This window comes from Esox lucius, chromosome 14, assembly GCF_011004845.1.
Source record: "Esox lucius isolate fEsoLuc1 chromosome 14, fEsoLuc1.pri, whole genome shotgun sequence".
Taxonomy (NCBI): domain Eukaryota; kingdom Metazoa; phylum Chordata; class Actinopteri; order Esociformes; family Esocidae; genus Esox; species Esox lucius.
The window spans coordinates 13,997,217-14,011,677 of NC_047582.1; the positions used below are offsets into that span (position 1 = coordinate 13,997,217).

At 43.2% G+C, this 14,461-nt stretch overlaps 1 protein-coding gene across 6 annotated transcripts in view; it reads right to left on the bottom strand.

Moving 5' to 3' along the window:
• The window catches only part of unc13bb (unc-13 homolog Bb (C. elegans)), an 80,085-nt gene that overhangs the window by 5,735 nt on the left and 59,889 nt on the right, over nt 1-14,461 (bottom strand). For 5 of the 6 annotated variants that reach the window (XM_034296866.1, XM_034296864.1, XM_034296865.1 and 2 more), the window contains 14 exons: nt 11,871-11,986; nt 11,620-11,783; nt 10,787-10,937; nt 10,601-10,669; nt 10,408-10,497; nt 9,833-9,970; nt 9,332-9,462; nt 8,829-8,914; nt 6,645-6,771; nt 6,461-6,557; nt 5,700-5,843; nt 4,887-4,964; nt 4,550-4,627; nt 73-161 (listed from right to left, as the gene is read on the bottom strand). In XM_034296866.1, coding sequence (XP_034152757.1) covers nt 73-161; nt 4,550-4,627; nt 4,887-4,964; nt 5,700-5,843; nt 6,461-6,557; nt 6,645-6,771; nt 8,829-8,914; nt 9,332-9,462; nt 9,833-9,970; nt 10,408-10,497; nt 10,601-10,669; nt 10,787-10,937; nt 11,620-11,783; nt 11,871-11,986 — 1,558 coding nt within the window. Of the gene's footprint in view, nt 1-72; nt 162-1,008; nt 1,036-1,735; nt 1,760-2,152; nt 2,168-2,505; nt 2,548-2,810; nt 2,844-3,424; nt 3,461-3,545; nt 3,588-3,954; nt 3,976-4,549; nt 4,628-4,886; nt 4,965-5,699; nt 5,844-6,460; nt 6,558-6,644; nt 6,772-8,828; nt 8,915-9,331; nt 9,463-9,832; nt 9,971-10,407; nt 10,498-10,600; nt 10,670-10,786; nt 10,938-11,619; nt 11,784-11,870; nt 11,987-14,461 lie in introns of all 6 variants that reach the window. The other variant, XM_034296867.1, reaches the window with a different exon arrangement.

Here is a 14,461-nt window from a genome sequence, read left to right on the forward strand (position 1 = left end):
ATATATAAATGCAGCGATAATCTCAGAGGAGTTAACAACAACAAAAAATGTCTTGTGTGTACGTAGGTCTACCTGTTCCCAAACGTGGTACTCAGCTCATCCAGAACATTGTTTAACTTGACCTGAAGCTCATTCAGGATGTCACTGGCATCTGGGTCCAACTGCAAACAGACCCACAAGAGACGGGTAGACAAAAGAACACAGAGTCTGGGTTACCTTGGGCACATTTAAGGGGAGATCATCATTCTAGTTATCCCTTTGCTTCGGGTAATACACACCTAAAAAAAGAGGAACCAAAGTACAGATCACACAGCTGTCCACCAGCAGCGATTTTGTTCATGAGATAAACAAACACAGCAAGAAAGGGCAACGCCCACTCAGAAATGTCCTGAGTCAGAATGAAAATAGGAAATGTTTTAAGTAATAAACATCCCTACACTCACAAGAAAAACTGCTACTCCAAAATATTTTTCTAATTATTCACTCTTTCTATTAAAAAACAAAACACACTCTTGCAGGACTAACCCACCATTTTGCCACCTTAAAAGAAAGAAGATTGAAGAAATGTTATGTTTAATATTCATGATACAGACTCAGATGTACAAAGAACTGTAGACAACCAGGGGTCACAAATGTGTCCTCATCAGAACCACAGCATTGGTCTTGCGGAAACCACCTTATAGAGGCCTACAGCTACACCAGCCGAACAGATGACAACATGACGTGGTCCATTAAGCTAATGCTCCAATGGGCTGGATGCTAAATGGCCTGCCAGTGACTAGGCATCGTGCCTCTAGACCAAAGTACAAAACAGCTGTAGGAGATACTAGTGAAGGAGCTCTGCCCCAGTAGCTACGAGCAGAGCTTACAGGAGCCAATGGGAAAGATGGGGTATGTTCATCATGGCATCGGGTACGTGTCTGTACTAATGAGTTAGCGAATGAGAATGAAGCACGTTGATGTCAGTGGGGATAGTAACTCAGAGGACCTCACACCTACTACACCCACCTGCTTCTCCTGTTCTTTCTTCTCAGGCTAGCAGAGGGCAGTTGGAAAAAGAAGATAAGACAGCATTTATTGCTGTCTCTTATCAAGAGATAATATAGGGTAAAAAACAACCAAATTGCTAGCAGTATATGGAAAATAAACATTGGTGCCATAAAAGCAAATGATATTGAGTGGACCATCTTACAAAGTCTCATACCTACCCCTCCACTAAATAACCCAGGGAGAAAGTCTCATAACTACCCCTCCACTAAATAACCCAGGGAGAAAGTCTCATAACTACCCCTCCACTAAATAACCCAGGGAGAAAGTCTCATAACTACCCCTCCACTAAATAACCCAGGGAGAAAGTCTCATAACTACCCCTCCACTAAATAACCCAGGGAGAAAGTCTCATAACTACCCCTCCACTAAATAACCCAGGGAGAAAGTCTCATAACTACCCCTCCACTAAATAACCCAGGGAGAAAGTCTCATAACTACCCCTCCACTAAATAACCCAGGGAGAAAGTCTCATAACTACCCCTCCACTAAATAACCCAGGGAGAAAGTCTCATAACTACCCCTCCACTAAATAACCCAGGGAGAAAGTCTCATAACTACCCCTCCACTAAATAACCCAGGGAGAAAGTCTCATAACTACCCCGCCACTAAATAACCCAGGGAGAAAGTCTCATAACTACCTCTCCATTATATAACTGAGGCCAGAAAGACAGAATATCAAACGCACCTTATCCTCTGTTAGTGCATCCATCTTTGAAAAAAGGGAAAGAAAAAATAACCTTTAAAATCACTGCTGTGTTGCAATAACTTTAAATCGGATGGAAAGAGTAAGTCCAGTCTGAATGATTCCTTACTGTATGAGTCCAGTCTGAATGATTCCATACTGTATGAGTCCAGTCTGAATGATTCCTTACTGTATGAGTCCAGTCTGAATGATTCCATACTGTATGAGTCCAGTCTGAATGATTCCATACTGTATGAGTCCAGTCTGAATGATTCCATACTGTATGAGTCCAGTCTGAATGATTCCATACTGTATGAGTCCAGTCTGAATGATTCCATATTGTATGAGTCCATTCTGAATGATTCCATACTGTATGAGTCCAGTCTGTGTGTATGGCAAATGTGTTTATATTGAACCAACCTTTTCTTTGTCAGTCTATTGAAAGCAAAAAAGAAAAGAAAAACTCAATTGCACTTGAATTAAATGTGATAGTGGGAAGATGTGTATTTGTAATGGAGAGTGACAACTGGATTTCGAGAACATGTAGCACAACAGCACCATGGTCATGTAAATCTAGGGGAGGAGAGAGTTGCACCAAACAGATGACCAGTGAAAACGATCACCCACCAGGGAATCCATGACAGCGTCAGGTTTCACTACGAGACAGAACCATGACTAGTGAATGTGGACCAGTACCAGATGAGTGGAGAGAGAGGGGCAGTGAATGGGAGAATGACCATGACCGTATCAGTGACACTACACCAACAACAAACCTCAACCTGCTCCTCCATCTCAACCACCTCTTCCTCACTTTCCTGAAGAGTTGGAGTGAGACAACACAAAATATTCAGGGGACCTCCAGTCAGAGGCAGACTCTGAAATAACTCAACCACTGGCAGTGCAGTATCAGAGACGACAATATAACGTACTTACGTAGAAGGAATCATAGCCCATTTTCTATTAGAGGTTGGAAATAGAAAACTACATTGTGTGTGTGTGTGATATATATATATATATATCCATCCATGTGCAGAATGTTGACACATGTACATATCTAATGGCCTCGTCTTACACCCACCTGCTGCCATGCTATCAGTTTGCCCATGTTGTCCTGGGGGGAACAAGAGGGGATGGCCAAATGGATTTCATTCCTGATAATTGAAAAAATCTGTACCACAGTTTGAAGGTCTGACTGATAATTGTAAATACCAGTTTATAAGCTTTCAAAGATAGCCATGTAGAATAGATTTTGCCACTCTACGGTCTACGACTGTTTTACAGTTAAGTAAAATAAAGACATAATACATATAGTTAAGGTTTGCTTCTCTATAGAATTGTGGACAAGACCACCTTTCAAGTTCAACTCCTCACAAGGCGCACATCAAGCTCAGACTCATATAAGATGTGTCTACCCACCCCTAAACAAATTTTTTTTTTAGAAGTTCAAGGAATTCTATTCATTCATTAGAATGTTAAAACGTAAGAATGATTTTCTTCCGTATAAAAACCAACCACAAGCCGTGCCATTCATCAACAGGAAATCTATCTATTCCTCTAATTGGCCACAGGAATCTATCATGTTAGATTCCTAGGTTTTTAGGGCGTTATTAGGAGGATTCCTAAAGCTCTACAGACTGGGAACTCTTTTCTACCTTTTATATATTCAGTTATTTAGTTATATAATTTACCCACCAGTGTATTTCCCTTGTCATCCTCTGTTATCACCTGCTGGTGAAGGAGGCAAGTCAGAATAATGAATACGCAATAGGATCTCAACAAATACCACTATGGTAAGTGTCAACCACACACCCACCTGCTCTTCCTCATTTTCCTCATCATCCACCTGCTCATCAATCTTCCGCGGCAAAGGAAACATATTGTGAAGTGCAGTGCATCCAGGCCAAAACTAAGTGATTACTTGGATCAACTATAAAACACTACCTGACACCCAAACCAAATAGTAATACAGCGATTACTCAATAAGAATAGGACAGGGTTTAAGAATGAAGCAGACTGTGAACATATATTTTGTAAAGTGCACAGTATGGTATCTAGGGAAATAACATAACCAGGGGAATATGCTAATATTGCACTCTGGCCTACACAAAAAGCACTGCCTTAGATATGCTACTGATCTAATGCTCTGTTCCAGCTAGAGGATCACACCAACTGTACTACAGTAGAACACACCATTTCTACTCTAATGCAGAAGCTCTCCCTACCATTGCTTCCGCTTTTGCAATCTGGTACAGAAAAACAATTTCCATGTTTATAGTCTTGTTTGTGAAGCTCCCAAATCACCCACAAAAGCAATCCATTTCTATGTCTTGGAACAGAAGCTGGGATGATAAACTGAAAAACATCGACCATGCAGATTATGTCAGGCATGAAGCTGACATTGTTCATGACCATATGTTTGCTAATCTTGGTAATTGTTACTGGGACACAGTTTATACAACCATTACACAAGCTGTTGTTTAACGTATAATCATAGAAAGACATTGTGGTGCATATTAACATTGTAAACGCATTGTGAGAGAGGTAATTATCACATACAATCAGGCGAATGACCATGACATGGGCTTTCTCTGCCATCTCTAAATTTGACCTTTTCTAGAGGTGATGCCAGAGTAACACATTCGCTCTTATAAATCCAAACCTGGCGACTCCAATGTCAACTGAGACACTCTGCACCTGTAGTCTTCTCCAGGAATTCCCTGACTGTTTGTAGCACAGTGATGACGTAGACTCTCCACACCATCTGACCCAGCTGTCAAACAAGCTCCCATGACCCCTCCCTGTACATTGGCTGCTTACCTGCTTTGCACCCATGGACTCAAACATCTTCTCCAGCTGGATACGCAACTGCTGCACATTGTTCATCAGCACGCAGGGCTACAACAGGGACAGAAATATAATAAGATACACATCATTTAGAGGTTTAAACTACCATTAAAAACGCCAGGGATACGGTGAGATTGTGGGCATGAAAAGCTTAAGACAACGCATGGATGTGCTGACTGACAACTAAGGAAAATAGATAGGACATGTGATGGTCCCCGCGTATCCTGTCCATACCCCCTGCCAGGAACTGTCCATGAGTCTGTTCAAAAGTGGACAGAATCTAACAATACATTTCAAAAGGCATACTTACAATCTTTTCTTTGTCAGAGTATGAAGGAAAGCTCTTGGTCAGAATGGCACTGTATTTCAGGAGAACTTTGGCAATGGTCTATGGGTAGAGAGACATCATTAAGGTCAAACTAAACATGTTGGAGGTTTCAGTGTTATGGCAAATATATCTCATCACAACCACACAATTCCTGTCAAGTGTGCCCATCCTTTTCTCTGAATAGGACATGGTTTTTAACACTGGCTTAAAGCCAGTGTGTTCCTTTGGGTGAAGGGGGAGCATGTGAACTACTGATGAAAAGAGTCGCAAAATGACTCTCAAAGCATGAAAGCAGTCCTTAAATATTTCTTTGTGATAACCACAGTCTCTGAGCTGTGCCAGACTAGACCAGCCCCATTAGGTATTTCTATTTAATGAGAACATAACCCATTCTTTAAGACAAAATTCCCCCTAGACAATCCTCAGGCAGTTTCTATTGGAATGTGTCTTTCTGGGGCTAATGTGTGCAATAAGGGGATAGCACTTTAAAACAAGAAAAGCAATTGTAAGGATTTCTGTAAAGGGCAGAAGTTGGCTTTTTTCTGAAGAAGAAACTGCCCTGGGCAGTTATGATCATAGATCACTGATAGCAAAGAACAAACCTGTCCTTCCATTGTTCTAAACACACTTAAGACCTAAATACTAGCCAAACACAACTCAGGACAAGGCTCTCTAATAGGAATCTCAGGAAGGTTGGAGATATAAGAGGTCAATCTGTCCCTCCAGACATTCTCCAGGTCTACAGTACATATAGATCAGGTAGAGAGATTAGTAAGATTAGGAGGGGACGGTTACCTTGGCAAATCTTCGGCTGTAGTGGGCCATAACCTTGGGGTCTGGACAGTCCAGTTTCTTGATGATCTCAAAGCTCTGGTTCAGTTGGGTAAAGACATCCACCACTGAGCAAGAGAAGAGCGCATGCTCAGAAGTCTGTTGGAACTGAGGAAAGAAGACACATAGGTGACTACATGGTAACTAGTTAATAAATCATAAAGACACATAGGTGACTACATGGTAACTAGTTAATAAATCATAAAGACACATAGGTGACTACATGGTAACTAGTTAATAAATCATAAAGATACATAGGTGACTACATGGTAACTAGTTAATAAATCATAAAGACACATAGGTGACTACATGGTCAAAAGTGAATAAATCATAGAGACACAGGTAATAACATGGTTAATACTGAATAACACAAATCGACTGAGGGACACTAACAACATTGTTAACAACTACTAGTTACCCATGTCAATTTATATGTTATTCCCTATTAACCATGTAGTTGCTTCTGGCTATTTATATGTTATACCCTATTAACCATGTAGTTGCTTCTGGCTATTTGTATGTTATTCCCTATTAAACCTAGAGTTCCCTCTGTCTATTTGTATGTTATTCCCTATTAACCATGTAGTTATCAATAAATGGGACATATTTGAGCGAAATAACCCTCTTGTGTATATGGAAAATGTGGCAGAGCTTTAATTTTAATCCATGAGACCTTGGGTAATTTTAGTTCACTGGTTGTAGTGAAATAACTTCCAGTTACTTACTCCATCTTTCTTGTCTCTCTCTAGAGCTCCATGCATGAACTCCATGGAGACTTCCTCATTCTCATCCAACCACTGCAGCACAAACTGTAGGAACCACCTGCACAATAAACAGGGTGAAGTGGTGAAACAGAGTGACCTTATTTCCATACACATTTCTGTTCAGTTTACCAATAAGGTAACTCACGATGGGTAGTCTGGGACAACCCCTTTCAGGTTTGGCAGGTCCTTCACATACTCGTTGTACAGCCACTTGACCTTGAAATGCAGGTTCATGTAGTCAGCACTTTTACACAGTTTGTGTTTCTCATGCTCTGTGGAGACATAAACACACAGTAACAGGATAAAACATTTTAAGAGGTCCACTTTTAACAGGTAAAGAATTTCTTGCTCAAGCTCAAAAAATATTTACAGAATGCCCCCCCCCCCCCAATCGACAGGGGTCACTGTAGAGAAGCTCAAAAGCATAACGTTTCTTGCACATCAAAAAGGACCTGAAATGGTTAAACCACACCAACACTGAGATAAAGCCTGCACTGCATTGCATTGCACTGCCTGCACTCCACTGCATTGCACTGCCTGCACTGCACTGCATTGCACTGCCTGCACTGCATTGCACTGCCTGCACTACACTGCATTGCACTGCCTGCACTACACTGCATTGCACTGCCTGCACTACACTGCATTGCACTGCCTGCACTGCACTGCATTGCACTGCACTGCCTGCACTGCTTTGCATTGCCTGCACTGCATTGCATTGCCTGCACTGCACAGGGCTTTTGTATGTTGCCTCATGGATCTCCTTCATCCTCCCATGGAATATATTTTTTCTAATCCTTATTATCTTGCCTCGGCAAAGGACTCAGAGAAGACAATGAATATATAAAATATAGTCCGAAACTTTGACCACAGTGGGGAAAAAAACAACTGCCTTCTCGACAGGATTGCATTTCTACATCTCTGTTGTATGTGCACTGCATTGCCTGCACTGCACTGCATTGCCTGCACTGCACTGCCTGCACTGCACTGCATTGCCTGCACTGCACTGCATTGCCTGCACTGCATTGCCTGCACTGCACTGCATTGCCTGCACTGCACTGCATTGCCTGCACTGCACTGCATTGCCTGCACTGCACTGCATTGCCTGCACTGCACTGCATTGCCTGCACTGCACTGCATTGCCTGCACTGCACTGCACTGCATTGCCTGCACTGCAGGAAACACAGCTCTAACTCTGTTTGTATAATAGGGACTTTGAATTCAAACAGGAGAACTAAACAATGGGAGTGACTGTGTGGGGTTGATACTCTCCCCAACACAAAATTTTATTAAAGAAAACTCCACAGACATGCCTTCTATTGTCATGAAATAACATGCTATGTATACTATTTATACTGTCACCATTCCAGCACAGATTGGCCTATAACAATAAGAAAAATAAATGATCATGTTTAATGTCTCTACCAATTTATATACTTATCTATGTAACATTTTATTTTATAGCAATAAGATTTGCCATGATCAAGTTAAGTGCATCCAGCTCATCATATGGGAAGTAGCAGAACATCCATTAGTTTGAAAAGATGATGCAGTATATCAGAAATATCTAAACTGAGATTGGTTTGCTAAATAGGTAGGCTTACCCTAATCAATTTAGTAGAATGTACTTCTACTGAGAATATGCAAACACTAACTGAAAGTCAGTCTGGATTAGTGTTCGCTAAATGACAGAATTATCACATAAACAGAATGACCACAGGCCGCAAGAAATGAAATGAACAAGAAGAAAAGGCACAACAGAAGTTCAAAGAAATGAAGTGAAAAGTTATGGAGGATAAAATGAAGAACAGCCATGAACTCATGAATACAAATGGGTTGCCAAATATTAATGAATTTCTTAATTCAGTCTACTGACATTTTCTTTGGTCAGATTTACAAAATGGAGCAGGATTAAAATTATATTCAACACTAACACGGCTAAAAGAAAACTAGGTCATAGCACAGCATAATAAGAAGATGTTTTGCATGTATTAAGGAATGCTACTGTTTTAATATAGTCAGCCCTACCCTAAAGCCACTGGTAAAGGTGAACATTATCCATTACTGATTACGACTGGGTGGAAAAGGCTGAGACAGCCACAGATTGGGAGGTGCAGGTGACAGACACTGAGATCTTATTTCATCGGTACAGTTGCTTAGTGGCTACAGTATAGTACACAGGTGTCCCATTGGCCTCAGTCTCTCCACCTAATAAAGACTCCCAGGTGAGAGGCCAGGCAGAGCCAATGAATCAAGGAATACGGTCTAAATATGGAACTAGATCTTGACTCAGGTGGGAACATTTCTGCTGAGCTCCTGTCAGGCGACTCACCCTCCATTGCATACTTCATGTCCTGGGCAAACAGCGTCCACATGACCTCAGCACACACCTTGCCCACATTCAGCTCCTGAGGAAACCTGGAGAAGACAAGGAGACGATTATCATAACACACATGACTTCCAAAAAAAATTGTGTGTGTGTGTGTGTGTGTATGTACAGTCATGGCCAAAAGTGTTGGCACCCCTGAAATAATTCCAGAAAATCTAGTTTTACTCACAGAAAAGTATTGCATTAACACATGTTTTGCTATAAACATGGTTATTCAAAAAAAATAAAAAAAGGAAAAAAAGCTAATTGGACATAATTGCACACAAAACTCCAAAAATGGGCTGGACGAAATTCTTGGCACCCTTAACTTAATATTTGGTTGCACACCCTTTGGCCGTGACTGTATATGTATGTATGTATGTATGTATGTATGTATGTATGTATGTATGTATGTATGTATGTATGTATGTATGTATGCGCACACGTGTGTGTGTGTGTATACTAACTGGTTAAGGACAGGTGTGTAAGAGTTTCTATCCTCTTCTATGATGGAGACAATGAGGGTGATGAGTTTGGGCCAGAAGTCCAGGTTCTTGATGCTAGGGCCCTGCTCTTCCAGGGGAAGATCATCTTTGTGCTGGACAAAAATCAACAAAACCAGTCAAGACCACCACAGCTTGTTCTGGATCAGAACACATCCATAATCCCATCCATTAAGGTGAACTGGCCACCCCTCAGAGCCTTTGTTTTCATGGGTTCCAACCTGTCCAGAAAGTTTCTGACCCACTGTGCTTACTGCTTGAACGTACTAACCACTTTTATGGCAACAGCTTATGAAAAAGGGACATTTTCACTGACTAATTGTTTTGACTCCCTTTTGTTGGACTTCCAGCTGGAATAAAACAACTTAATTTACTTACCAATAATCTGCATTAAATCTATTAAAAATGACATAAAAATGACATCCAAAAGAAGAAAGCAGAACTGAGACAGACAGAGTGACTCACTGCATTCGCCAGCTGGTACTGGCGGCTGTAGAGCTCCTGACAGTTGTTGAAGATGTAATCATATGTGGAGTTGAGACAAGCCTTGACACAGTCTCTTACCACCTGACTGGCTCTGGGGGGACTCTGCAGTTCCTGGACCTGGACACCAGAGGGAGAATGTGAGCAAGAGATACAGACAAAAAAGACAGAAAATACATAAAGAATGCAGTGTTTGCAGAGAGAATATGAGTCTTTGTGTTGGGCGCAGAGTCTTTGTGTTGGGCGCAGAGTCTTTGTGTTGGGCGCAGAGTCTTTGTGTTGGGCGCAGAGTCTTTGTGTTGGGCGCAGGGTCTTTGTGTTGGGCGCAGGGTCTTTGTGTTGGGCGCAGAGTCTTTGTGTTGGGCGCAGAGTCTTTGTGTTGGGCGCAGAGTCTTTGTGGAGGGCACAGAGTCTTTGTGGAGGGCACAGAGTCTTTGTGGAGGGCACAGAGTCTTTGTGGAGGGCACAGAGTCTTTGTGGAGGGCACAGAGTCTTTGTGGGGGGCACAGAGTCTTTGTGGGGGGCACAGAGTCTTTGCAGCTCAACCTTTGGCATACCTTCATTCTAAAGAAGGTGATGCTGGTCAGCAGGTCCACTGTGGACTTCAGGTCCTGAAGACGGTCCTTACTGCTACCAGGAAAGTTGTTCTGATGGAGAAGAACAAGGGGAACATCCTTTAGGAAAACAGAGTTCATGGAAAGGCGCATTTGGAATCATCCAAGTGGTTCAAGTTTAATATTCTCAACTTACCCTGTATGTGGAAAGGTCTATGCGCAAGGAATTGTGGAGTTGATCCAAGAGCTTGACAAAGCGCTCTTTCTGTTGGGAAGATGAGGGAGAATCATTCAGAAAAAGGCAACATGTGATATATGACAAGGTCGATGTTATTAGGTGTTGTTAGAGCAGGGAGGGAAAGGGGTGTGGGGCCATACAAACCCCAAAGTTGGAGGCGGCGAAGCGGTCGGAGGCGGAGACGTTCGTGGAGGCGGTGGTGTGGGCATAGAAGGCGTTGATGTTGGCCAGCAGGGTGCTCATCACCGCGGGAACACCAGGGCACATGTACTTTGAGGACAGGCAGGCGAAGTGCCTAAACACACCAGGAGAGGGCAGTGTCAGGGAGGGCTCAGAGACAGCGGTCCAACGAGACAATTGGTTGGACCTGCTATTTAATGCATTTACTATATCACTTGTTAATATACCAGAATGAGCAAATGTAACATTCAGATTAAAATATGAAGAACAAGTATTGTTATTTGTTTTAATCCACAGCACGCACAAATCTTTATCTAGAGTAGCAGTGGATGTCTGAGAAGCAGTCATATGTTTAGCTAGCTGGAAACCCCTCTGAGGGGTCAGATTTTCACCCAATGGCCGGAGGCTATGTCTGATTTCTCCCATCAGGCCCCTGCCCCATTCTGGCTGAGGGATGGCTATCAGAGAGTGGTTTGCGTGAGTGATGGAGCCGGTTAACAGGCATCTGTTTTGGAGAATGGTACCTCTTGAAGACAGATCCCATCCCAGACAATTTATAATTGACTTTCCTTCATTTGGAGGCCACAAGGGAATGACAGCAGCATCAAACGGCAATTTCATACTAGAGAGAGTGGAAGGACGGCAGCAGAAGGACACTCTCCCTCACAGCGCAAAAGTGAGAGATAAGAGAGAACAGAGAGAAAGGGAGAGTGAGTGAGGCAGCACGAGAGAGGACAGAGCGAGCGAGAACAAGAAAAAGGAAAGAGAATGCAAACTGTCCCTTTCCTCAGACTCACGTCATGGCCTGGTAAATGGACTCGATCCCGTAGCGCATGGCAAACTCATCCACTATCTCCTGGGCCACTTCGTCAAAGTACACCTTCCAGGCGTCGTCTCCCTTGGCCTCCGGGATCCTCACTACCCCCTGGCCCAGAACGTCCGTCGAGTGGTGGAACAGGTTCTGGATGGTAGACAACCACAGTGTCAGGGACAGAGGGCTGACCTGGGATCAGTCAAAGTGAACGTGAAGCCGTACGGAATGTCGCACCTCGTGCAGGCAGGTGTACTGGACGTGGTAGGGGGCCACCTTCTCCTCTCCCTTGATCTCCACACTAATGTGGAGACGGATGGCACCCGACACGGCCGACTTGTCGGTCCGCTTCTCTGCAACAACAGAGACACCCAACGGATCAATTAGCTCAATGTCAACCAGTCACATTAAACCAGGTCACATGAACGCCATCTGCAGACTGTTACTATGAATGAATGTGTGGACCTGCTACCGCGTCATTCCAGGTGTGCTATATGGAAAGGACTAGCGCCGCAGTTTGTACAGAGGACAATGCCTCGGGGTTGCATGGATCTGTTCCTACCGGTCGAGGACACTTCTTACGGCCTTGTTCTGGAAGTGCTGTGTTCAGCTGCTCACCCTGTCCATTTCCCTGACAGCCACATTATTAGGGTAATATGCATGTGTCGCTGGACCGGTCGATTCTCAACCGGAGCATGCTACATAGTAATCAAGGAGGATCTCTTCCCTAACAGGGTGGGAGGGGGAGGGAAGGGAGGCTGAGAGATTGAGGGTTGACAAGGGATTTCTGTTATCTTCTCCACCGTGGCGTGTCCGAGACAGATCTGATTCACTAAGTCATGTTAGCGTAGTGATGTCAAAATGAGGATTAAGTAAAGCAGAGGCTTACATCTTCAGAACTGCACACTGAAATCCCAGGACTATGTGAACGAACACAATGACCTACTGGTAACTGACGGGGCAGGAAGTCAATGACAAACATTATCACCGAAAAAGGAACATAGAAATGCTATGAAACAACTGACTTAGAAGAGTGGTCCAAGGCTGAGTCTTGAGCACATGTACTATACTACTACAGCATAGATTAATATCCAGGCTAGTGCTTCTTCATCAAAAACTCGACCCTCTCTTTCCCCACTGTCTCTATCCATTTGATATTAGAAACATTATATTAACAGGGGGAAAAAAAGGGTTTAGAACTGGAGACTACAGACTCCCTAGCCAAGTGAGAATACAGAATAATAAAATAAGCGACGTAGACAAGAAAAGGAGAGAGGAGCATTTTCTATAGACATGATGAGCGAGCACGAGTGAGATTAAGCCCAAGGGAAAGTAAAAACATGGCAGGGAAAGCCAATGTTTTCATCCAGGGCAAGTAGGAGCTAGGAGGGCCATTCCTAGCCTGGGTAATTGGGCATGAAAAATGGACCTGCTGGCCAAGGGAAACATGGGTAATGAGGTACAAGCACAACACAGGCTGGACAAAAAGAGTGCTGAGATTTTAAACGCAGAAAGTGACATGAGGGGAGGAAGGAAGCTACGATGCTATGCTACCTTCACTATTTATGCTACAATGCTAAGCAAGCTAAACTATGCTAATATAACATATCTTCAGACTTCTTTGGCCTTCCATCTATCATTAACAAACACGGTTGGTTGTCATCGGTTGGACAGACATTCCATAAAGACAAAGCAATGTGCTGCAACAAAATGTCTGTTAGTTTAATGTGTTGATTTAAGCCGCCTTATAGAATATATTAATGATCAAGCATAATGCAAAATGGAAATGAAGGGGGTTTGTGTGGATGATGTGGAAATTTCCAAAATACGCCTTTGGCTTGAGTTAGAAGAGCAGGATGGGGATTAAAGTATATATCAGAGGAAATGAGGAATCCAGGATAAAAGATGCAGGAACAAAACAAACACAACTTGCCTCCTTTTGATCATCTGAAATGTTTGAGTCGCAAACTGTAAGAGCACTTGATTTCGATCAAGACCCACGGCGCTGCAGTAAAACCGAGCCTCGCGGACACAATTATCGAGGGGCACTGTGACATGTAGGAACTGAGGAAAGGCTGTGAATATGAGAGGGTCGCAATGCCAGACCACATACAGGAAGGACCGCTGCACACACTGGCTGTAAAGATCAGAGACTGTCCTGTACACTGGACAATTCCCACCTGCTCTGAGTCAGCCTGGCTGTTATGGACAGTTCAATCATGGCTTCTCTCCAGAGACGACATGAACAGTTTATTAAAAAGAAGAATCTCCTCACCCCGCAACTACTATTACCCAGGGCTGTTATGAGGTGTAATGGTCTGCTATGATGCGGCCCTTCTAGGTCCTGTGACTCATCTTAACCATAACATAAAAACACATACGCTAGAATAGAGGTCTCCAGCCTTTTCAAAAATGAGAGCTGCTTTTAAAAACTGATATGGCAAGCTACTCATTTTCTTCTAGATCTCCAATAGCCTTTATACCTCCCATGATAAGGTCCACATGGGATGCTGGTGTGCATGGGGAGGAACTGACACTGCTAGCTCTACCTGAAATCCAACACTGCTGTTGTTTGCTCCTTGGGGTTTAAGGCCGGGTGTCTCTGTAAAGCATGTTGTGACAACTGCTGTTGTAAAAAGATTGACCTGGAAGGTTCTGGAAGCTACCGACTTTATCCATTTGGGGCGTTGGTGCAATGCTGATTCAGCAATTGTTGATGTGTCCACGCCACAATTATTATCATACCACTCCCGATGAAGAATCAAAAGTAAATAAAGGGATCTGATGCCCATATAGAGAGCATCCCCCTGCAGACGAATGCAGACACC